Genomic DNA, 23,479 nt, shown 5'->3' with positions numbered 1-23,479 from the left:
CAGGCCCACGCCATGCTACAGTGCCGCCATGCTACAGTCAACTACAAGAGCTATGACTGGCTGTGGCGCCTAAAATGCCCGCCACGCTCTGTGGCGTGGTGAGCTATGGCTCCGAACCAAATACGCCCTTAGATGTAACCGCATGAAACTCATCATATATCACTAGATAAAAAGGAGGGGCAAAAATATCTTTTGGGTGGGATATACTAGCCAAACTAACTGCAGTGTCAAGAAAGGAATGAATAATATATCCCGATGTCAAATAAGGAACATAAATGCCAAGAAAAATATCAAGAAAGAAATGAAAAATAAATCTCGATGTCAAATAAGAGAGGCAAAAAAATTTAGTGTTACACATGAAACTAGATTTTTATCCGATGCCATATAGGAAATTTTCTCTACTACTTTTGCCCTCTCGTAGTCGACATGTGAACTGATGAAATTCAAACATCTCATAGTTTTAAAATACCCATAAACGTCATAATTTTTTCGCACTGAAATTCGAACCAAACAATATCCAAAACAGAACAGCACGATTTTCCACCTTTGCACGTTGATCAAAATACCACCTTCCCATTGTAAGGCACTAGAAGGTCCGGTTTCTTCAGAAACAGTAAAAAAACTGATAATGCATACTAGAACCCTACAAATATTCATGTCAATGGGCACCTAAGCCTTACAGCAGGTTATAGATACAACGAGCAGTGAGACTAGAGAGAAGCCGGTCAACATGACAAACACGCAATCCACCTCAGGGGTGGTTCCATAGTTACAAGAGACCGGCAAGCTACAACATGCTAGCAGCAACATTTCATCAAAACATCACTAAAATGTGAGCAGTCTATAGAGATCTGGTGACAAACGCTGAGACATTCTCCTCTTAGAAGGAGGCTCTGAACTGATCCCTGCTGGAAGAATATAAATGGCATCAAATAACGATGTGCTTGCACGATTACAGGAGCTTTGGTTAAATAGTCACAACAAGAATGTTTTATAGACATGTGAATATGGGATATCTGCACTAACCCTGAGGAAATGATGCTTCCAAGTTGGTTATCCCACAAATACAACCATCCTGTGATAATGCATTCAATGAATATACCAGCAGGAGGAACAACTTTAATAAATCATACTGCCAAAATAAAACTAGACTAATTTTAACAACTGCATAACACTTATGTGCTAATCCTGGGCATCATTGTTCTATGATAGTAATGGAAATTTAGACGAACAATTATGCTATCACTAACCGGGCCATAGGTAATGTTTTGGGATCCTGGATCCAGTCGTGGAACTATCAGCCGACCTGAAATGAAATTATTGCTTGGGTCAAAACAGAAAAAATGTTTTGCACTTTGCAGAAGCAGAAATCTTAAAACCAAACAACTCACCTGATCTGGATTGTTTAATTTTGACAGATTCAGGAGTGGCAATAGACAATGACTTCGACTTACTGCGAGTAAGTGGAGACCGATGCACCTTAGATCGTTTCATTTTGACACATTGAGAAGTGGCAACAGACAATGCCTTTGACTTCCTGCGAGTAAGTGGAGAGTGGTGCACCTTAAATTTGAGGGAAATTTAAATGAGTACATTTTGGATGCAAGCTAGACAAAATATACTAAAATCATAATATACAATCAAATTGCTTCAAAAAAATAAAATATCCACATTGTTAGAGACAAAATTATTCCAAAAGAGCATGTAGATCAAATCTTTATGATTTGATCAAAACAGAAATACACCAAACCTGTTGTAATGCCTGTTTCTAACAATCAAATTTACCTTAAAATAATACCAAATCATGTGTAGTTCTATGAAAACAAATGTGAGAAACTGAAACATAACAGCTTTAGCATCAATACTTAATATATTCAAATCCACCTTAAAATTCCTGCCCAGTTTTGTTTTGGAAGAGCACATAGGTTGATAGGCATGCCAGTTTTAAGCAAACACAAAAGGAGCTCACTATTGAACAACAACAGTTAAGTCCCGGCCATGAACAACAAATAAACAATTTACAAATGTATAAGAAGGAATCAATGTTAATTGCAATGCCAAAAGGATAATATATAGGTCCTTTACTCACATATGAAAGTGGAGTTTTAGTCATTCTTGATCTAGGAGTACCCTGCAAAATTTCATCTCCAGAACTTCTCTCCACCAATTCACTTGTAGGCTGTTTTTCATGGTCAATAGCTCAGCTTCAGTGTATAATTAGCACATTTCTTGAAAAATACAATAAAATACTAAAAATGGCAGGTGCATATTAGTTAAGAAGATTGAATGGAAGAAATATTTGAAATTGGAAAATTGAACCTTTTAGGTGCAGAGTAAAAAACTCACAGTTTCCACACAAATCTGATCCGAAGGAACTAAAATTCCAGTATTTTCCTTTGGTACCAACATCTGACTTGACACTTTAGCAATTCTTTTCCGTTTTGCTCGTCCCTTCAATGAAGACTTAGGGTTACTGACGTCTAAATTAGCACAAGGTGCTATTACTTCAATTGGTACCACATCATAATTCACTGATTTGTGCTGTTTGCTTTGTTCATGACTTTGCCCATCTAATGAAACCTCAGCATTGCATTTATAACATGAATCAAGAGCCCCATCAGCTAATTCTTCACAAACAGTGCTATCAAACAAACCATCCGCAGGAGAAACCCTGTAAAGTAAGTCTTTGCCCTTACGTGCATCTGCGGCCGGACTACTTTCCACAGCATCTGCTAGCTTAGGGTTTCTAAAAGAGTTGCCTTCAAGAGATACTTTACTCAAAGACTCTTTAGAAATATCAAGCATTAAGCTTCTGGGAGTTCCAGTACTTCCACCTTCCAAGTTGTGAAACATATGACCAGCACTCTGGCTGTAAATCAAACCAGAATTTTCAGAATGATCAACACACCCAAGTTCTCTTGCATCATTGTGAGCAGTTCCATTTGGAGTTTCTCTCTCATTATTGCCCTCATCACTCCCAGATGGTCTTGTATGAACCATGGGTGGAGTAAGCAAATCAATATCACCAAGACATCCTTTTATTGAAGTGCTGCCTGGAGTCATGTGCATTTCCTCATTAGCAACCTCCCAGAAATCCTTGCAACCATTAATACTGCCTCCCTTTGAAGCTAATGCAGTTTCCACTGTCATTGAAATACCATTACCAATGCAAGTGCATTTGTCTAATCTTGATGTCCCAATTGACAAGTTGGAACACCTCTGGACCGGAATAGCAGTAGCATCATTGCTTGAGAACCTCTTAACAGTGTTAACAATGTTTCCCATGAAAGCAGATCTAAACAATTTGGTAAGGTTGCCTAACAGAAACTTCTTGAATGACACTGGAATTGAGAACTCATTAGGACCACTGGTAACAAGGAGATTGTTTAAGACTATCTAAAAACTTGTTTTGTCATATAGAAACTAGAGCCATCATTCCAGGGTCCAGGCTAGGAAAACCTAACAAGAAGTAGTTATGAACCTGCATGCATCATACATAGCAAAGGTCAAGTCATTCATATATGAACAGAAAAAAACCAAAATACACAGAAGTTGTTAGAATCTACTTTGGTATATAAATTTCAAGAGCCAACCACTATAGGCATTAAGGGAAAACAGGAAAAAAAATGTCATTGTCCATGACAACTTGTAAATCGAGTTACTGCAGGGCATTATTTAAAGGCATGTCAAAAAACAACCATGACAAATGCCAATGGCAAAATACCATGTCACAAGTAGTATTCCTATCAGTGATAAATGGTATGTGTCGGGTGCAGGGACCCGGGGTCCCCAAGCGGGCCCACTTCTGCAACTAATACAGCTTAGCCAAATGGCGCCCGGAATAGAAGCTCCGCACTCATGGGACGGGGCCATGCCTGGGCCCACGTAAGTCGACCGACCAGTCAGTCGGGAGAGTAAACCGCCCAGCCCACCGACTGGGCACTCTGCCCAGACACCATCCTTCACGTGACACAACCCCGACCGGTGAGGGGATAGGCTTCGACCACACGCCACGCTCTAACAAACCCACATGGGGGAAGGAGCGGTGGATGAGGACGAGCGCCTGGGTCAAAACCACCGTACCAGCCGACCACTCCACCCACACGGGTTACAGTGCGTGCTGACACCCTAATAGTGGACGTTGTTCCACCTGCCGGTCCTCAAGGATGGGCGACGAAAGGCGCCGTCAACTCACACCCTATCACACGACGTCGTCATCACCGTGCTATCGGCACCCCGTCATACGGCGCGGTGACAGAGCAAGGCCCTCCGCAGATTACCATACCATGCTCGTCAGCACAAAATCTGTCCCTACCGTCGGGACGCGACGAACAAGGACAGGAGCTCCTCATGAAGTGACTCACTGAAGCTGTCTACCCACTCTGACTGACAGGAAAGACGACCCGACTAGAAGAACAGGAAGCCCCGAGTGACAGAACCAACCGACCTCTTTTCTTTGGCAACACGATATTTACTCTATAAAAGAGCCCCCCCCCCCCCAAAAAAAAACTATAAAAGGAGGGTCCTCTGTGTAGGATGAGGGGGACATACCGAGAAGAATCACGCACACTCACTCCGGAGCCGACAGTATGAGCTCAGCCAAACCCATCTGATTTGACTCTGCGAGGCTCCAAACAGTATTCGATGCACCTCTTGTACATTTATGTTCCATCTAGCTACCGAATATATACAACTTGAAAGGTGAAGGATACAAATCATATTGCATCATCTATTTTACAGCCAAAATTTTACCAATTTTACGACAATAAATCTTACAATAGAAAAGGTTGGATATGTGAACTGGGTGATGGGTCTATGCATCATGACCCCTGTTAGTGTAAGTGGAGGTTCTACTTACATTACACATAAAAGGTTGGATAGATGCACATTTGGATGCTCCTTTGACGAACAGGTTCTACTTACATTACAGCACAGCAGTTAGGTACGAAAGTTTAATGACCAAATAACAAGGCTTCAACGCCTGCAGATGAAAGTGAGAAAGGGGTGCAAGTTTGGAGACTCAATGTAACCCTCCATATTGTGCATCAATGGAAGTCAAGTCAGAATACTTCAAATGCCTTCACAAGTCCGACATCTAATTTTAATACTATTTCCCTAGTAATTGGTACGGGCATCCCAATTCCAGCCGAAAGCGCCCATGTTCTTATTTCACCTAGATCCAAACCATGCAGCACTGCAAAAGCAAGCAGGAAAAAAGCCCCCACAGCGTCCAACCCCCAATCCAAAAAAAAGATTAGGGAAAAAAAAGGCGTCCTCGGTGGTTGTGGGCAGGCAGAGTCATTCTTGAATCCAAAGCAGTACGCTAAAACAAACGTGTCCTGAAGAGGGTCGAAATCCTCTCACCTAGTACCAGCACCGACCACGCGGGTCAGCTAGCAAAGCTCGCAAGCAAAGGGTGGCCGGCTCCTCGTCCTCCAGAGGCGGGTCTTCCCGGCGCGGACTCTCCCTGCGAGCGCGAGGAGCGAGAGGAGTAAATGCCAAGGGAAGGAAGGGAGCGGCGCACAAGGGAGGCGGGCGGGGGTGGTCGCCGCGGCAGCCTGGAGGAGGAAAACCGGCGAGGCGAGCGGCCGCGGGTGGGTTTCCCTTGGGCCGAGGACTGGTTGGCCCGGCGAGAATCGTGCTGGGCTGTGTCAATTTTTCCTTTTAGATTAGTTCCCCGTACGATGGAAACGAAAGAGGGCCACCGAGAAAGAAAAAAAGGGGAAAAATCTATTTCCAATCGCACTTGCTATATATCGGCCGGCGTCGCTCCTCTGCCTCCACTGCTCCCGACACTAACCACCACAGCCCTCGTTCTCGGTGGCGGGCCCAGGATTTTGAGAATGGGTATTCAAAATTTGAACGTAAATCTTTTATAGCCTTAATTAAAGATTACTAACACATAATTGCATACCCTCATAACCCAATTCATAATTGATCCTAGCTTTGAATGTTCAATGTATAGGCACTAAATGGAGGACACAACAGTAAAATGATAAGAAAGTCTGCAATTTATCAATTAACATTCCTATCCTCAACGCTTTAGAAATGAGTGATAATATCCTCATTCTTAAATTGAAGAAGAATTGACTCAAGTTTCAGAAACATTGTGATCACTACATACATCACTACCATCTTGTCACAATTTCACAAAACATTCACACATATCGAAATCAGCAATCGTTATGCATCGATAGGAAGCCAATTAGGCATATATTGCATGCATGTATGAACAAACTAATTAAGACAAACAATCACGACTTTAGACGTCCTTCATCCGTGAGCGCTGCAGGAGTTCTATTGGGCTACTGGGCCTTATGGGCTGTTAGATAGGGAGGGAATTGAGCAGAAGGACATATGCTTTGGGCTACATTTGTTACAGACTTCATATTACATTTTCTTTTTATTTTTTGAATACATATGCATGTATATACTATGTATACAACTTATTTTATGTTTTTGGCCAAAATAATGCTCCGGCGCTGCCGAAACTCCTTCAACTCTGACCAACCTCCCCGCCACCAACCAACCTCCCACCCCATTCTCCACCGCCCCACCTTGCCGCCCATAGTGGCGAATCTAGAAGCTAAATTTAGGGGGGACTCATTTTTCTATTCTTTTTCCTCTCTTCTCTCTTTTCCTTCTTCCTCCTTTTCTTCTTCCTCTTCATCATCATGGTTGAAAATTGTTTGGGTGGGGTGAGTGGGGCTCCATGCGATTAGGGGGGCTGGAGCACCCCCACCACCCCTTGGCTCTGCCACTCGACGACCGACACACCACCGGTCCGGCAACCTACCAGCCAATCTCTATAGGTTCGATCGGCCGGGACCCCACAAAATCTGGAAGACTCTATTCCGCTGGTGTCATTAGAAGAAGTTCATATGCCTTCCTTGCCACGGAAAAACTTCTTGCACCCTGTGAACCACTAACTCATATTTTCGTTTTCATTAGTGCCCAATGGCAAAGGAGGAATATGAATTTTATAACGGCATCAGCATATTTGGTGGGGCGACGAACTGCGAGGGAGGTTCCTCCAAACCGGTGGACCTTTCTGTGACAAGTCTACTCGCAGTCGTAGTAGCGCGTGTGACCTGGCCTGAACGTTCAAAATGCCCTGAAAATTTGGTGTACGTTCAAGGCACATGCGAATCGGCCCAGTCCATTTAGATTTTTTTTTTTTGAAGAAATCGTTCCATCTAGGTTTTTGGTTAAAAAACTGCCTAAACAAGGGACAGGGAAACGGAAACAAGAGCAAGGGGAAAAAGCATGGATCTGGTAAAGAATTCGGAGCATGCAACAGAATCCCATTCTGCAACCAAAGCATGTCCAGATCACCACTCACTAGTAGTCAGGCAGGCAATTAAGGTTGCCAAGCAGCCAAGGGAGTAATACTAGATGCTGTCTCAGGTCAAGAATTGCAGCAAAAGGTGGCACTGTCACTGGTTACACCGTCCCATGCTTAAAAAAAGCCTTCATACACCAATCCGTGCCAACGCCTAGGATCAGCGGCGAGACAGGCTTTCGCACAGATCTACCGAAAGCCAACCAACTCCTGCACCTGAAGCCTTAAGTCCTAAATCCTACGAATCGCATCTGGGAGAATTGCTCAGTGAGCCCTTCTCTTCTTCCGCTTGCTCGGCTCGGCCTCTCTTTTCCTCCTTGCATATGCTTTCAGCTTGCTCCCTGCAACCAGCCAAGGACACACGTTAATGGATCAACTGTTGTCACAGAACAAGGAAACGCACTTGAGGACCCTAGAATGAAACAATGGGAGATTTGGAACAGACCTTTGGGCGATGGTGAATCCAGACCAATGACACCAGCAATCGTGCCGTCCTACAAGAAAAGGCACTTGATGAGACACTAAGCACATAAAAGGGATCGGGAGGAAAAAAACAAATAAATTTCACAAAATCAGAAAACTGGTTGGGTGCTGCTAGGCTTAGGCCACGAATTCACCAACTTCCTGAACTTTCTTGAGATTGTCTCACATTGCAAATAAAAAATGACTTCACAATAGCAAACATATCTGTTGCCGACAAGAAACATTTAAAAGACACACCCATGTCTTACTAAACTTTGAAATTATATTATTGGGCAACTAAACAACTCTAACGCTTGGTTTATGCTTTTAGTTCACTCATTGCACATTACTTCTTCCGTCTCAACTTACTGGGGCTGTACAGAAATGAATCGTAATATTTCATACTTTATAGTCATGTAAGTGCCTGCATCATGTACTGAATTGAACGATCTCTTCTACAAATCCTAGTTGAAAGTTTAATACTGTGGTAATAAACAGAAATTTGCAAAATTGAATGGCATTTAGCAAATCATAGTATTGCACACATTTGCGATCGCAGAGGTTAGTGGATGTGTTAATTTGCTCTAGCTTAAGGTATCACATGTTTTCTATTAATCATAGTATCTGTTAAAGTTGCAAATCTTGGACAATGCCACGGAACATCAAACAAAATACTAACCCAGTCATGGACAATCCTTTGGCATCCTATATCCAAAGTGGGTACAACTAGACGACCTGAAATTGAATTTCAATTTCTTTATACAATGAATAATTGAATATATGATATGAACTTGCAGATCAATACAACCAAAGACATACCCGATCTGGTTTTTCTCAGTTTGAGAGCTTCAGGTGTTGAAATTGACAATGATGTGGCCCTACCACGAGTAAGCGGAGACTCATGGGCCTAAAGTGATTCAGAAACATTGCAATAAATACACATATAAATATCAATTTCATGCTACCAAGTAAAGATAAATGTTCCCAACACAAGGTCACAACAAAAGCTTTTAACTTCAAATAGATATCGTAAAAATATGTACTTGACACATAAGGACATTTTTGTGACAGACCAATCTCAAGCAAAAGAATTGCCTCCGTTTGGTTTCCAGAATTGGATATGGTGAGGAGCTAGGCAAACAAATCTGGCAGGAAGCCCATGTGGAGCTAGTGGAGCGAGGCCAGGCCATTGTTGACAAGTGAGCCAACACTGACCAGGAGTTATGCTGGAGTGTGGCAGGGAGACCATCTGCCTCCACCCTTCTGCATGCCACTGCCGTTCTAGAGGATGCATGACACAGCAACCTGGCAGTGAAACAGCAACCTATTCTTCATGGGATTGGATTTCTCGGACCAGGCAATCAAACAGCAGCTGGAATTGATTTGGTCCAATTTCAATTTTACATGATTCCCTGGATAACCAAACAAAATGATTGCACTGAAAACTATTTATGTTTCCACATGAAAATCAGATTGGAGCCTCAAAACAATTCATCCAGTCTAATTCCACAAATCAAACATGGGTGTTATAGATATATACGCCATCAGCAAGTCGCAACTGCAAAAGGCTAGGGCTTGTGATCATTAAATTTCTGAAGTTCTCACAACTAAAAAAAGTGAACGATTGGACTTACATATGGAACTGGGCGGGCGAATGGAGATCTTGTAGCACCCTGCAACTTCTCAAGTGCAGACCTTTGCTTCTTTGGTGGGCCTGAATGCTGCTTTCCAAGATGCAGATCAATCAACTTCGTTATACATGCATATAAATAGTTAGTAAAACAAATAGGATAAGCTGAAATATGCTAAATATGAACCTGTCCCCATGAGTAACACAAATAGTATAACAAGTCATGAAACTATAAAATACTGCAAGATGCTTCTTAGCTATCACATTCGAGATTATATAAGACCATGATTAGTGGCTTTACACATCTTATATGTGAGGTTTGCACCATTCTTTCATGATGTTAACACTTTGATATTAATGTGGAAACATGTTGCTACATAAAGATGACATACTCATAAATGTCTATGAGGCATTGCCTTGTATAAAGATATCAACTGGAATCTGCTTAGCACTATGGTCCTAGTAATGCAGTATGCTACAAAGATAGTGTGATGAGCAAATGTTTTATCAATAAACATAAGGGACATACAGCACTGAAGACATGTTGTAATAAGCTTTTAATGAGATAAATGTTGAAGCGACTCAAAAACGACGATCCTTTACCCTGAATGTTGACTATACATGATAATGTTTTTAAAAGATCTATTATTGGGTCAGTATCACTGTTATAATCGTTAAAGTTATGTCTATGATTTAATTTCATCAAACAAAAATCCAACGTAACACTACTTTGGCCCTCTTTGGCACAGCTTGTGATTGTTTATGGAGAAGCTAGTGAAAAGCAGATTCAAGTTAGTTCATTCATGGAGTCTGCTTACTGAGACACTGATTTTGCACAGGTTCTGCTTAATCTGTGAAACAGCAAAGCCTTGCCAAACAGGGCACTTGCATGTACCAGATTGTCCAAACTACATTAGAGAAATGGAGTCCAAACAATGATTGGTTCATTGACACTTTTTTAGGGTATTTTAAAGGTAAAACCCTCTTTCTCCAGAGACTACACATCTAAATAAACTGAAGTTGGCATATCTTGATCGGATACTACCTTGTCATTTGAAGGTATGTGTTGATGTTTTTCCTGGCAGCCTTGACTCTTCGAAGAAGCCACTGGAGTTTTTGTACAACCTAAATTATGGAAAAGGACTATTATAAACATCAATGAATTTGTAGGAGAAATTACCTGCTGCTAAATATTTATACATACCTAAGAGTGAAGTATTGTCTACCCCTTCATTGACTGCATCATTAGCACATTCCACTGTAGGAGCTGAAAAACCATTAGTAGCAATGTCATCATGACCACTTTCTGTTATAGTGCTGCCCACAGTCAAGCCTGTTTCAATGCTATTCACCTCCTCGGATACAGCTGTACATCTTTCACTGTTACCATTCGAAGCAGCAGCATCTACATTTGTTGGAATATCACCAATGCACGTGTTTTTCTCAAATTTTGGTGTCCCATTTGACAGATCAGAAGAGTTTTGCACATCTAAACAAACTGAAGTTAGCATTTCTTCATCTCCTGCTGCCTTCTTACTCAATGCTATGTGCAGAGTTTTTTCACAACAACCTTGAGCCTTCAATTGAACCACTGGATCTGTGTATTCCTGAAATCTTGGTGTTCCATTAGGAAGATTGGAGGAGTTTTGCACGTCTAAACAAACAAAAGTTGGCACATTTTCATTTACTTCTGCCTTCTTATGCAATGCAATATGATGAGCTTTTCGCTGATGGCCTAAAACAAGGAGAAGCAAACATTGTATAAGAAAAATCAGTGAAATGAAATATTGCAGGGGGAGGAGAAAATATGAGCAGCATCTAAACAATCTGGTCTTACATGTACTTGTGGGTGTAGCATTATCAGCCTCTTCATTGCTAGCATCATTAGCACACTCCACTATATGCACTAAGGATGCATTAGTATCTATGTCACCATCATCTCTTTCTCTTAAAGCTCTGCATGCAATCAAGTCTGTTTCCACATTATACGCCTCATTACGTGCAGCTTCATGTCTTTCTCCGGAATCATTTGAGACAGCAGCATTTTCATTTATAGCACTATCATTGCATTCCTCAAATCTTGGTGCCTCATTACGTGCAGCTTCATGTCTTTCTCCGGAATCATTTGAGACAGCAGCATTTTCATTTATAGCACTATCATTGCATTCCTCAAATCTCGGTGCCCCATTTGGCAAATGCGAAGAGTTTTGGAAGGCAGCAGCATTGTGTGAGGATTTTTTAACACTATTACGAAGTTCGCTGAGGAAAGATGTTCCACATGAATCAAATTTTTGCCCCCGCTGAAATTGCTGCAAGTAAAATTGTTTTGTATCCGATCTTGTTTGTGCCATCTTGGGATAAAGCTGGTTCCAATTTTCCCACCAGTAGGGAAATCCGATTATGAACTTTTCACAGACCTGCATGCACGGTTTGCAGCCAGGACCAAGGTATTCATAAGAGTAGTGCATGCCAAACGATCTTTTCGGAAACAAATGCGGCAAAAGTCATCATTCATCAACCAGAATAAAATTACTCAAATCTAGAATAACTTTCAGTCAGCTTCCCATAGGAATACGGAAATAGCATCACATGATAGATGGAGAAAGCAGATGATGGAACATGGTCGCTGATACAGCAGTCACCTCAGATGTCAGCTCAAATGGACACCTAACTGGTACACGAAACAAGAAACACAAAATAGGATGTGCATACCTCACTCGAATATCCGTTGGCACGCATCTTGGAAAGGCTGAGCGAGCCATAGATGCGAAGTATAATTCCATCTTCAGTTTCAAGAACGCAAGCCTCGTGGCGCTTTGAAATGGTTGCAGCATCGAATTGCTGGACTGTCTCATTCCTGTCAGAAGTGAGCAACAGATAACTGTTTTTGTAGCGAAAGCGAATGAAAGAATCAAAGCCTCACGCTCTGAAGAAGAAAAGCAGCTAACTTTTGAAAACCTTAAGCATGCTTAAATTAAATAAACAAGCAGCATGATCTTCAAAAGTTTTAACGGTGCTTCAGTAAAGGCATTAATAGCCCTCAAGTCTGCAAGGATGAAATGCACGGAGGACAAATAGCATATTCGATTTGTGGAATCAGTTTGAGCCCAGCATTAGGCCAACCCTTTGTAGAGACGAATTACAGAAATTAAACTGCCATATTCTTCAGAAGTACATGTCAACTCAATCTAGGTATCGAACTTTGCAATTTCCATTCTAACAAAGATCAAACTCCCAGAAAAATAAGACGGAAACTCTTTGGCACCAATCCTCACCCAATCGAGGCCGGATCTCCAATGAAATACATACCATCAGCCACAAGGTGGATCTGCACCCCCCCCCCCTCCTAAGAAATTGCTCACCTTTCAAATTTCCCAGCGACGGCGATCTTCTGGTCATCCCCTTCCACTCTCTCCAGCCACCACTCGAACAGCGTGACCTACACAGCAGAAATGCAGGCCGGCGCGAGCGCGCAGCACTCCGTCGTGTCAGGACACGCGCATCTCAGAAACGAAGGAGAAAAGGGGGGAGGGAGTTAAAGAAAGAAGGGGGAAACAAGCTACGCGTACGTACGCAGGGGTGCTCGGAGGCGGCGGCGGCGGCGGCTTGGAACGGCTTCCGGGAGTAGGAAGGGCTGAGCAGCGACGGCTGCAGCTCCCGGCGAGACTTCGACCCCCACGGCGGAATGGGGGTCTGCGGGGGCTGCATTTTCGACCGGATTTTTTCCCGTTTGGAATCGGGGGAGGGGAGGGGAGGGCCGGAGGGGGAGGAGACGAACACGGGGCGGTTTTTCTTCTCGATGAAATGGCGAAGGGTTAGGGGTTTTTTTTTTGAAACAGGGTTCAGGGCTTTTGGAGAGGAAGAGGAGAGTGGCAGCGTAGCGGCGGCCTACGCTGCGGCCGCGCAGCGGCCAGGTGTGCCCCGGTCTTCGCAACTTGCTCTGCTTCGCGGACCCTAACGGGTGGGCCTTGCAAGTTTTCTCCGATATCAACATAGACCTTGTTTAGTAAAATTCAAAATTCTAAAACTAGCATATCAAATAAGAATCTTAAATATATGAGTATTAAATCTAGATGAAATAAAAAACTAATTGCATAGTTTGTTTGTAAATTACGAAACGAATCTAACGAGCCTAATTAGACTATGATTAGACACTAAATTGCTACATTAACCATGTGCTAATAATAGATTGATTAGTCTTAATAAATTTGTCTCGTAGTTTATAGATGAGTTCTATAATTAGTTTTGTGATTAGTCTATATTTAACACTTCAAATGTGAAAAGATTTCATTTCAAAAACTTTACAAACACAACTAAACAAGCCTTAGTACTGTTTCCGAGTCTCCCCATTTTCTATTTTCTATAATATAACCACGATTTGTTGAATCAGTTTGAGCCAAGAAATGCCACCCTGGAGGCTTACATGGTGAGGGGATCAAAAGCCAGAATTTCAGCAGTAACTTCAAATTAAAAAAGGCCGATAACAAGAATCTTCATCAGTTAATACTTCAGCGGCCGTGGCAATACAGTCCTCGCATGCGTATAACGAAGAATACGGCTACAGATTCGAGTTAATAGCTGTTACTATTTCAGGCCAGAAGGATGATTGCAATCCTATCGATTCACATCACATGTACATTCCTCTCCTGCGCCAAAACTTCAGTATATATACAACTTACTAAGCTTCTCCTCTAGTGCAGGAAAATCGAGGAGCCTCTCAGGAACAGAGGGATTGATGTCCGGCTGTCCCATTTGGAATATCATCTACTTGGTTCAGAAAACGTGGAGGAAGAAGAATCAGCTTTTCTCAACATCTGTACAAGCTGGTTGGCGTTTATGTTAACGCTGCTCTCTCCCGCTTGACTCCTGGAAGAACAGATCAATCGCACGCAGGAGCGTCTGCTGCTCCGATTGAACTGCACCAGAGTCTGTGTTCTGGTTCAGCATCAGGCCAAAGAGTAATGCGAGCATGTCATCGGAGCTCCTCGCAATCTTCTTTTTAACACTTTGCCCAAACATTTGCGCCTTGGAGCTTCCCTCATAGACCTGCCTTCTGCACACCTGCATCATGTTATGAACAGAAGTGAGCATGGTAGAAACTATACTTGGACCAAAATCATATTCACGGGGACAGAAGAATCCAAAAGGTGCAAACCAACAAAAGGATATGATCCTGTAAGCCTACTTGTACAGCTATACCATGCCATGCTCTACATTTTAAGATTACAAAGAGCATTGCACAAACCTGGAACAAGTTATGTAGAGCAACAATGTGCTCTTGGCTCAGATATTTCCTAGCCATGAGCTCACTGAAGAGATTGACAATTTCTGCAGTAACATTCCTAGCAGAAAGATTAGCCACAATACCATATATCAGATGGCTATCAAACAGCGATGTTAGCCAATCTGGTACTTGGCTCAGCCTGAGCAACGAAACAGCTAGATTCGCTGCAAACTTCTGCTGATTGGTGAAAGATTTGGACGTCAAACCAGGAGCAGTCAAGGCAACAGCAAATTCCTCCATTATTAATCGAAACCATTTGGATTCTCTGGTCGCCACCTTCTCTTGGCTTCCAAATTTCTCCCAACCTAAAATTACAGAGAGACAGGCACCGCAATTTCCAGCAACTTTACTGTCTTCACTGAAGACCAAACCCTCAGTTACTGCAATAATAGACTTCAGATACCTCACAGAGCATCTTAATTCAGCATTAGTACATGTTCTTTGATCTGAAATTCTCATTAGCAACTCCAACAGACATTGTGAAGCAATAAGTTTAATAGAAGGTGGACCGAAGTGCATGAGACGGCATAAATCATGGCATGGAATACCGAGGACAGAAAAAGATTGGATGTCTTCAGAATGCTGAAAGAAGTCCTGCCAGTCAATACTTGCCTCTAGAATTGTATGCAAACTGAAAATAGAGACCACAATTACTGCATGCTGAAGCAAATAAAACTAAGCATGGAAGTAATCACTTCATAGTTCATACCTTTTTAGAGAGAAAAACACCAATAGAAGTACAAGACTTAGGAGTTCTCCAAAGGCTGTATCCTGATTGTGTTGAAATAAAGATGGGCCTTTTGAACATGCTTTCTGTACTATAACATCCGTTAAAGAAACCAACGAACTGTTCAAGATTATGGCTTTTGCAGGCTCAACAAGAACTTTGTTTGCTGAATGATGCAAAACAAAGCATAATACCCCTATCAATATCTTGTGTTCTTGGTTGCTAGATGTATAATCAATACCAGAATTGATAAATTCCAATAGCTGTAAATAAAAGCGGTTTCTGAATTAAACAAACTATAAATATAACCAGAAATGATGCAAATTGAAATACTAGCTAACAACGGATTCTTTTTGAAGGTTGCATTGACCTATACAAACAATTAGGGTTTAAGGATGATTCCCTATATCCACAAGTTTACCCCAATAGTCATCCCATGAAACTTTTAATAACCAACAAATAATATTATTTAAATTGATTAAAACTACGCTATGAGTTATGACTTGCATGGTTCAACTCATATCAACAGAACAAGAGTACCTTCACAGTAAGAGGAAGCCATTCATTTTCCTGAGCAAATGTTAATGCACTTGCTGAACATAAGATGTTAAAGATCAAATGGGAACAAACTGTTTGGATCCTTGAACAGTACGGTAAGCAATATATGCCATGGAATGAATTGACAATGCCACATGATATAAACTGATCAGATGTACAAGGAGAGATGGTGATGATTTTGGCTATAACACGGACCACCGAAAAGACCTCATCTTCAGTACCCTCCTTTACTATCTGGTTTAGCAAGGACACAAGCAAAAATGAGATGATGGTTTCTCCAGAAAGTACCAGCTCTGCAACCATTTGTATGTCCACCAACTGACTGCTGTTTGAGAGCATGATAGTTTCATCTTCACAGAAAGTTTTACAAAAGTTTAGCATCTGGAAGGCGAGTGGTTCCATGAGTTCTTGCTTCTGGAAGAGCCATTTTATTGCTATTGGATGGACTCGGATAGCAAGCAAATCCCAATCCTTTTGTGTCATTACGTGGAATAGAGTACTCTCGGCTTCTGGACTATGTGGAATGCTGCGGCTATAGGAAATGCCCCTGACATAGGCATAAAGGTGGACCAGAAGCGTAAACATAACAGAAAAATTAATTTCATATGGGAAGCTTCCACTATTGAGGAGGATGTATTGCTCAACAGAAGCCAGAATTTGGTTGTCAGCAGCCAGCCTGAATAGTTGAAACAATCACCACATTAACATTCTTTCTTGTAAGTTATAAATGGCGAATCAAAAGCTGCGGAAGATGAGTACCTTTCATTGTAGAATGAACAGGCATACAGTATAGACAGTACAGCACATTGGCATGATGCTAAGTTGAAGTCTTCTGTACTACATTGCCCAAACAAATACATCAGTTCTGTGGGGTCTGATGGCAGATAAATGTGTGCATCTCTAATAGTTTCCCCATAATTACAGCCCAAAACTCTATCAACAATTGAACTAGTGACCAAATATACCACAGATTTTACATGAGCAGTAGGAAATAAGCCCATGAATCCAAATGACAGGCTAAACCATGAAGATGAAGCTAGCAACTCAGCAAACTGTAATGGCTTTTTGTCAGTTGCCCTTGACAAAATAAGTTGGAAAATCTGAAGGATCCCTGCCAGTGTTTCTTCATCATTACCATCAACCACAGCACTTTCAAGCCAATGCAGTAAAATTGTTCCACAAGTTCCAATGATGCTATTCTCAAGATCCTTCTTGCTAGAAACATTATATTTGCTCCCTTCAAGGCAGAACAGAAGTGCTTCTTTCAGAAGAAAAAGGGAATGAGGAATGGGGATCCTAGAATCATACTCATGTGATAGTGTTGAAGATATCGCATATCTTGATGATTCTTCAATAAACGATGGTAATTTCTCGATATCATGAGCATGGGGTGACTTCAGAATCTCTACTAATATTGAGCAAACCAGAATAAAGGTTTCAGAACTCATGCCAAGTTCGCCATTGCCATTTCTTCTCAAGATTGCAGTTAAAGTACAGGCTATCTGTTCTTCTTGGGGCAGTGAGAGGATACCAGAACAATTGACCATGCAAATCCAAACAAGTTGTAAAACATGAGATTGGACTGGGTGAAATGGTATCTCTGCAACATAGTGAAGAACAGGAAGCAGAGTGGAAAATCCAATGGCAAGCTTTTCTTTGAATTTCTCCTCTGATCTGGCTAAAAGTAATAGCACTTGAATAGAGGAGATGACAAGAAGATCATTATTTCCTGACGAATGTAAAACAGGAGTTCAACTTGGTAAGCCTTCAATATTCACAATGCATATAAGTTTTCAGAAAGCAGTTCATGACTGTGCTTGTACCTGATAACCTGAGAACCTCAAATATGTAATCAGCAACGTTTTCATCGATCAAAATTTCAAGTAGAGCACAAATATTTCCATCAGATGACAGGAAATGAAAGATCAAATCCAATGTCCCTGTCTGAACTTCTAGGTTAGTAGATAGCAGAGATCCTTTGACAGCCTCAGCGAATAGAACAAGAGAAGCATTTAGGGACATATAATCATTCTGCATGTGCTCTGGTTCTACGCAGTTGATTGAACTCTGATTGCTGAGCAACACAAGGTCAAAGGGCCCCTTTTTTGCTAAAGTAAGGAGCAATGCTGCAGAAGCACAAAAAAAAGGAACATCAGTAACAAGTGAAGAAAAAGCACTGCAAAAATTTCCAACATTGACAAGTTGTTTAAAGGAAAATGCAAATTTCATTAGTGCAAATGACTTGAAAGTACTAAGTAGAAAATTGTGAATTCTTTCCTCCAACTATTAAACTATTGGAACTTTACCATATCTTGCATACCATCAGAAATGGTGCATTCATCAACTATGCAGGTGGTATGTTCAAAACATTCTCAAGTTTCTCAAACTATATGTAGATGGTCATCCAACTTTTCTTATCAGTGCCTAATTGTGGCTTACATATTTAATGTTAAAAAAAAATGTGTAGATTAATTAGTAACAAAGAAATTCTGTAAACTTATGTATAAATTGTGATAGAAACTAATTGTCAGAATTATCTGTTGGAGCATATGAAAGTTAAAACATCAGATATCTCTAACTGGATAGAATATTCTCAAAGCACTATTATTTCTATTAAACAAAAAGAAGAAATATACTAACCAATACAGTTCAGGCGAACAGTATCGTTTTGAGTTTTGAGTAGGACTTCAAGAGAGAGTTGAAGCAAGTTTCTTCCAATTGCTAACAGGTCCACATCTCCATTATCACATATATTGTCCCATGGGGTGGCATTTGATATAGAGAGTTTGTATAGCACGAAGAGTATCTCTCCACGAATTTCATCACTGTATTGAAGAAGTTAAGGATGTTTCCAGATAAGGTGCGTGGAAGGTAAGAAATAAGCATCAAAATTCAGTTGTTTTCACCTTGGTAGTCGGAGATCATTAACAAGATTTAAGAAAAGCGAAAGTTTATGTCCTATATGTGCTGCAGCATCTTTGGTGGTGTTTAGCAAAATGCCCAAACAATGTAGCTGCAGTGACATAAAAGAAAGATTCATACATTAGGTAAATCAATTTCAACCATATTGTTGCTTCTGCTTCAGAAAAAAAAATCAGAAGAGAAGTACCAAGATGCCTCACATATTTAAGAGATCCAGTTTATGTCAGTCAAACGATGAGATAAAAGGACTGCATCCCACTTTGAACAAAATGCAGTAGTCCACCACAGTTACCATAACAGGGCAAGGAAGCTGATCATCCTCCAACCATATCCTGAAACCTAACTGCAGATGTACTTCTGTGACAACATTTGAATACATCTCCTGTAGTGACACTAATCAATTAAAATAATGCTGCACTTGGTTAAGCTTTTCCCTACCACCAGTTACTATGCTTACTTCAAATGGTGGTGCCGTGGAGCTCAAGCATCTCATTAACTAGTGCTAATCTATCTAGTAGCATAACCAAATAAGACCTTATCCTAGATTTAAGTTTGGTACAACCAAAACAAAACTGAGAAGATATCAAATGATGCTCCTCTCAGTTCATTAGCTCAATTCATATCAATTGATTACAGAGAATGCAAGCAATTAGCCAATTATGGGAAACGAAACTAGCCTGATAGGAGTAATAAAAAAAATAAGAGAATGCAGAGTGCTTAGACTATGTGACGTCAGTGTCAAGTTCAACTTCCGTATCTAGTGCAATAGGCCAATAGCGCTAATAAACCACCTACTGACATAATAAGCAGCAACTAAATCATGTAGCGGTTTCAGCAACACAATAATTATCGTGCAATTCACGACATTATTTGCAACGAAACTACTCAGGTAGAACGAGACTTCCAGAATCCACTATCTCGCAATGTTTTCCAGCGAAAAACCATTTCCAACGATTGAATTTTCGGAGACAGATAGCCTAGGAGGAAAATGTGAGTGGCTAGGAACCGCACACGTACCGTGTGGAGGTGCTTGACGAGAGAACCGGAGGAGAGGACGCGGGCAAGGCGGGCGACGAGCTCTGAGGCGGCGGGGTCGCCCACTGCTGCGGCGAGGTCGGCCGCGAGATCGGACGCCTGCGAGGCGAGCGCCGCGTCGCGGCGGGCGGCGGCGCCAGCGAGGGCCTCGGCGAGCGGCGCCGCGAGGAGGCGCGGGTGCGCGGCGCGGAGCGGCGCGAGGAAGGCTGGGTCCGCGAGCGCCAGGGAGAGGCTGGCGAGCGCGTGCGCGACGTGGTGGGACGGCGTGGAGGCGGCGCCCGCGGAGGAGAGGAGCGCTGCGGCGCAGGAGAGGCAGACGCGGCCGCCCGCCGAGGTCGGCAGCGAGTGCGACGCCCGATGGCCCGCGCCGCAGGCACGTGGCGGCGCCGGGGCCGGAGGAGGCGGCGGCGAAGTGTCGCCGTTGGATTCCATGGGAGGGCGAAAGGGGGGGGGGGTTCGGAGATTTGGAGAGATCGAAGTAGCAGAGAGGTTTTAGTGGTTTTTTTTTTGCAATTTAGACTTTTTTTCCGAAAGTTTCTTGCATTTAGATCAAAATTTTGAGAAAAAAAAACACATGACTCTATCACAATTAGCGTCGTTAATGAATAATATGGAGTCAGATTATTTGGCACCGTGACGTTCCAAAATTCAATCCAAACCGGACGGTGTCATACTACTAAGATCATAAATTCATAATTCATGGGATCGTTCTATTTTTTAACAGCACGATACTAACTATTCTGGCACCGCTAACTACGACAACTCTGTGACCTGCTAAGATCGGAGTTAGTGAACTCCCTTCCCTCCCTCAATTTTATCACATGTGTAATGCATTGATTTTTGCTACATTTTGTTTAACCTTAATTAGAACCGTGGGGGTTTTAAATTTGAAAATAAATTTGTATATGGATGAATTAACTGCTGTAGAAGCTTGTTTTGATGGTGGTAGATGTTATGAATTCGGTAATTTTGGAATGTTTGACCTTGAAATGAGCAATGCATAGGAGGGCACTATTTATGCTTTTGGCATGCACTGACCATGTAAAAAAATAATGAGATGAACTTAACACTACATTGTTTGACCTTGATGTAGAGAAGATGGGTATCACTATTTTAGGTATTTTAGTTGAATCAATCATAGAATCTAGTTAGATTTAGGCAACTTTATGATGGCGATAAATATGATGTAGTATGGTGGATCGATTGATTTTGTTGTTTTTGATAGATGGATAAATTTGTAATTCTATACCATAGTAGTGATGTGAAGTGAAATGAGATAAGCATTGTTGATTTTGAGAACATGGAAGAATTGATATTACTGATCAACATTTAGTGGCATGGTGGATAGGTTGAAAAAGAGGTTGAAGTGGAAGGATGATGGTGTAGATGTGATATTTTTTCGCAAATGTGTCTGCCTGAGCACGTATTTCATTAAGAGAAAAGCAATACGATCATTACAAATCTTAGTAGATAGAGGTTATTAAGGTGGATATAGAGCACCACCAATCAAATGACAGACAACCCAATAATAAAAGGAAAAACAAAAACAATAGGAGAAGGGAGACGCATGATGAACCCTAAAACCTAGACATGAACACATAACTAAACTTGCTAAAAGAAACTACAATATCAAACAATACAAAGGTCAACAACACAACAAGGGTGGCAACGAATCCACCCGACCAACCAACTAGGGTGGCAAAGTATCCGTCTGAAGCGAAGACAGAGGAATTAAAAATATCGGCCAATGAAGAAAGGGGTGGCAAAGCATCTGGGAAGACGACCTACGCAACCTGCACAGAAGCTGGAGAACTCCAAGGAGAGTTGATTACCACCAGCAGCAGAGCTTTCAAAACGACGCCTCAAGGGAGGGAGTGACGCCACTGGCGCTTTCGTCATCTGATCGACCAACGTGGTCAAGGCTTTCACCCGTAAAACTCACCGGAGTGCCATGTTTTCAAATCGTCTAGTCGGACCTAGTCGCCATGGGACCGATCAGACGACTAGTCGCGATTAGTCGTCGATCAGGCCGATTAGTCGTCGATCAGGCCGATTAGTCGAGCTTAGTTGGTCCTAGTCGTCTGCATAGTCGTCCTATGTATACCAGGACCGATATGATATATATATATATATATGCTATATAATACTTAATATAAAGAAAGCATGGAGACAACAATGATGGTCAATTTTTCACTTACTTGTGATATATAATTTGTGAACTGTCCAAAACTCTGTATCCCTATGCCATAACACTTAGCAGAGGAGAGAAAGAAGCTAGAGCAAGAGGGGAAGCAGAGCTTGAGCATGAGTAGACAGCAAAGCAGGGGAGGGGAGAACACAGAGCAGAGTAGTGGCGAATTCAAGAGGCATGGGCTCAGCTGGGTCTGCCCCTGGAGTAGAAGCATGAGTAGACAATAGAGCACAGATTAGAGCAGGGGAGGGGAGAACACTTACCGTCGGAGGAAGAGGAGCTCATCTTCATGTGCTGCTAGTGGTGGCAGCCTTGGAAGAGCCGGAGGCGGAGCAGAGGAATGCCGGCCCCCCAAGGCCTGGCGGAGCTGGAGGCGGAGGCGGAGCAGAGGCAGAGGCGGGGCGGAGGCGGAGCAGAGCCGGAGCCGCAGGCAGCAGAGCGATTTGGGCAGGTCGGAGGCAGAGCAGAGCCGGAGCCGCCGGCAGCAGCGCGATCTGGGCAGGGCGGCGGGCGTCAAGCGGCTGGACTGATGGTGGACGGCTGGGCAGCTGATATACCTCTATATACCTAAAACCTAATGGGCCACCTCTCCAGCCCACCACCGGCCCAAGCCCACAACGCAAAACAGCCTAGGAAAATTCTATCTCTGATCGTTTTTCTAGTTGATCGGCGCAACTAATCGCGATTAGGCGACGACTAGTCAGACGACTAGAAAACTAGTCGCTCCAACCTAATCGGTGCCCCTATCGAGGTCCATGGACCGATAAGCCCGACTAATCGCGATTAGTCGGACGACTAGATAACATGGCCGGAGTGGAGGGAAAAGGGGGAAAGAATAATGCCTTCAAAAAAATAAACGACACCCGAAAGTATCGCTATCATTGCTCCGCAAGGAGACCCTAGGTAGGATTTCACCTCCACCCCATTCCCTCCCTAGATCCGATGCTCACAATGCAGGAGAGCCCGCCGGACGACACCTGCCGTAGAAGGCTACCAGGGAGGGGCAGAGGCCAACCACCCAGACGCCAGTGGGGGGAGCTACGTTGGCTCCGTCGGGTGCCCGGGCACCCACGCCGAAATGAAAACCCAATGCTAATCATCAAATTTTCACCTTATAAATTAGAGAGCTAGCAGCAGAACCATGGATATGGCACCCCCTCGATTCAGCTCTAACTTCGCCCGGGGAGTAGCCAGCCTTGCCCCCACGAGGAGGAGGTGTGCCCGACTGGAGGCAGCGCGAGCGAGACAATGGCCCGCCTGCGATGGCAAGCGGCGAGACAATAGCAAGTAGCGGTGGCGGGGCGCCCGCGCCACAAGGAAAGCCAGGG

At 42.7% G+C, this 23,479-nt stretch overlaps 3 protein-coding genes across 9 annotated transcripts; all 3 read right to left on the bottom strand.

The window, feature by feature from the left end:
- Positions 1 to 603: 603 nt before the first annotated feature.
- LOC120640599 lies at positions 604 to 5,625 on the bottom strand. Of its 3 annotated transcripts, none has more exons than XM_039916481.1 (7): positions 5,365 to 5,625; positions 2,347 to 3,481; positions 2,090 to 2,179; positions 1,392 to 1,563; positions 1,251 to 1,306; positions 1,027 to 1,075; positions 604 to 908 (listed from the first exon to the last, which is right to left on the bottom strand). In XM_039916481.1, the coding sequence occupies exons 2-7, from the start codon at positions 3,283 to 3,285 to the stop codon at positions 826 to 828; spliced, it is 1,389 nt and encodes a 462-aa protein (XP_039772415.1). In that variant the 5' UTR covers positions 3,286 to 3,481; positions 5,365 to 5,625; the 3' UTR covers positions 604 to 825. The 3 variants fall into 3 exon arrangements, with proteins under 3 accessions (XP_039772415.1, XP_039772417.1, XP_039772416.1); XM_039916483.1 differs by having other exon boundaries at positions 604 to 905; positions 5,365 to 5,624; XM_039916482.1 differs by lacking the exon at positions 5,365 to 5,625 and adding an exon at positions 4,552 to 4,944.
- A 1,644-nt stretch (positions 5,626 to 7,269) lies between these two features.
- LOC120640598 lies at positions 7,270 to 13,264 on the bottom strand. Of its 5 annotated transcripts, none has more exons than XM_039916480.1 (12): positions 13,008 to 13,264; positions 12,797 to 12,873; positions 12,147 to 12,291; positions 11,522 to 11,851; positions 11,272 to 11,425; positions 10,639 to 11,169; positions 10,480 to 10,559; positions 9,439 to 9,552; positions 8,624 to 8,711; positions 8,484 to 8,539; positions 7,788 to 7,836; positions 7,311 to 7,683 (listed from the first exon to the last, which is right to left on the bottom strand). In XM_039916480.1, exons 1-12 carry the CDS (start codon positions 13,140 to 13,142, stop codon positions 7,607 to 7,609), a joined length of 1,836 nt encoding a protein of 611 aa, XP_039772414.1. In that variant the 5' UTR covers positions 13,143 to 13,264; the 3' UTR covers positions 7,311 to 7,606. The 5 variants fall into 5 exon arrangements, with proteins under 5 accessions (XP_039772411.1, XP_039772412.1, XP_039772414.1 ...); XM_039916479.1 differs by having other exon boundaries at positions 11,272 to 11,541; positions 11,581 to 11,851; XM_039916477.1 differs by having other exon boundaries at positions 7,270 to 7,683; positions 9,439 to 9,525; positions 11,272 to 11,851; positions 13,008 to 13,263.
- A 601-nt stretch (positions 13,265 to 13,865) lies between these two features.
- Positions 13,866 to 20,407, bottom strand: LOC120640597 (protein PUTATIVE RECOMBINATION INITIATION DEFECT 1-like). Its single transcript, XM_039916475.1, has 9 exons — positions 19,943 to 20,407; positions 18,910 to 19,016; positions 18,644 to 18,828; positions 17,827 to 18,129; positions 16,763 to 17,732; positions 15,986 to 16,679; positions 15,428 to 15,708; positions 14,680 to 15,349; positions 13,866 to 14,495 (listed from the first exon to the last, which is right to left on the bottom strand). Exons 1-9 carry the CDS (start codon positions 20,390 to 20,392, stop codon positions 14,274 to 14,276), a joined length of 3,882 nt encoding a protein of 1,293 aa, XP_039772409.1. The 5' UTR covers positions 20,393 to 20,407; the 3' UTR covers positions 13,866 to 14,273.
- Between the last annotated feature and the right edge of the window lie 3,072 nt (positions 20,408 to 23,479).

Source organism: Panicum virgatum, chromosome 7K (assembly GCF_016808335.1).
Source record: "Panicum virgatum strain AP13 chromosome 7K, P.virgatum_v5, whole genome shotgun sequence".
NCBI classification, from domain to species: domain Eukaryota; kingdom Viridiplantae; phylum Streptophyta; class Magnoliopsida; order Poales; family Poaceae; genus Panicum; species Panicum virgatum.
This window is presented reverse-complemented; position numbering and strand designations above follow the sequence as displayed.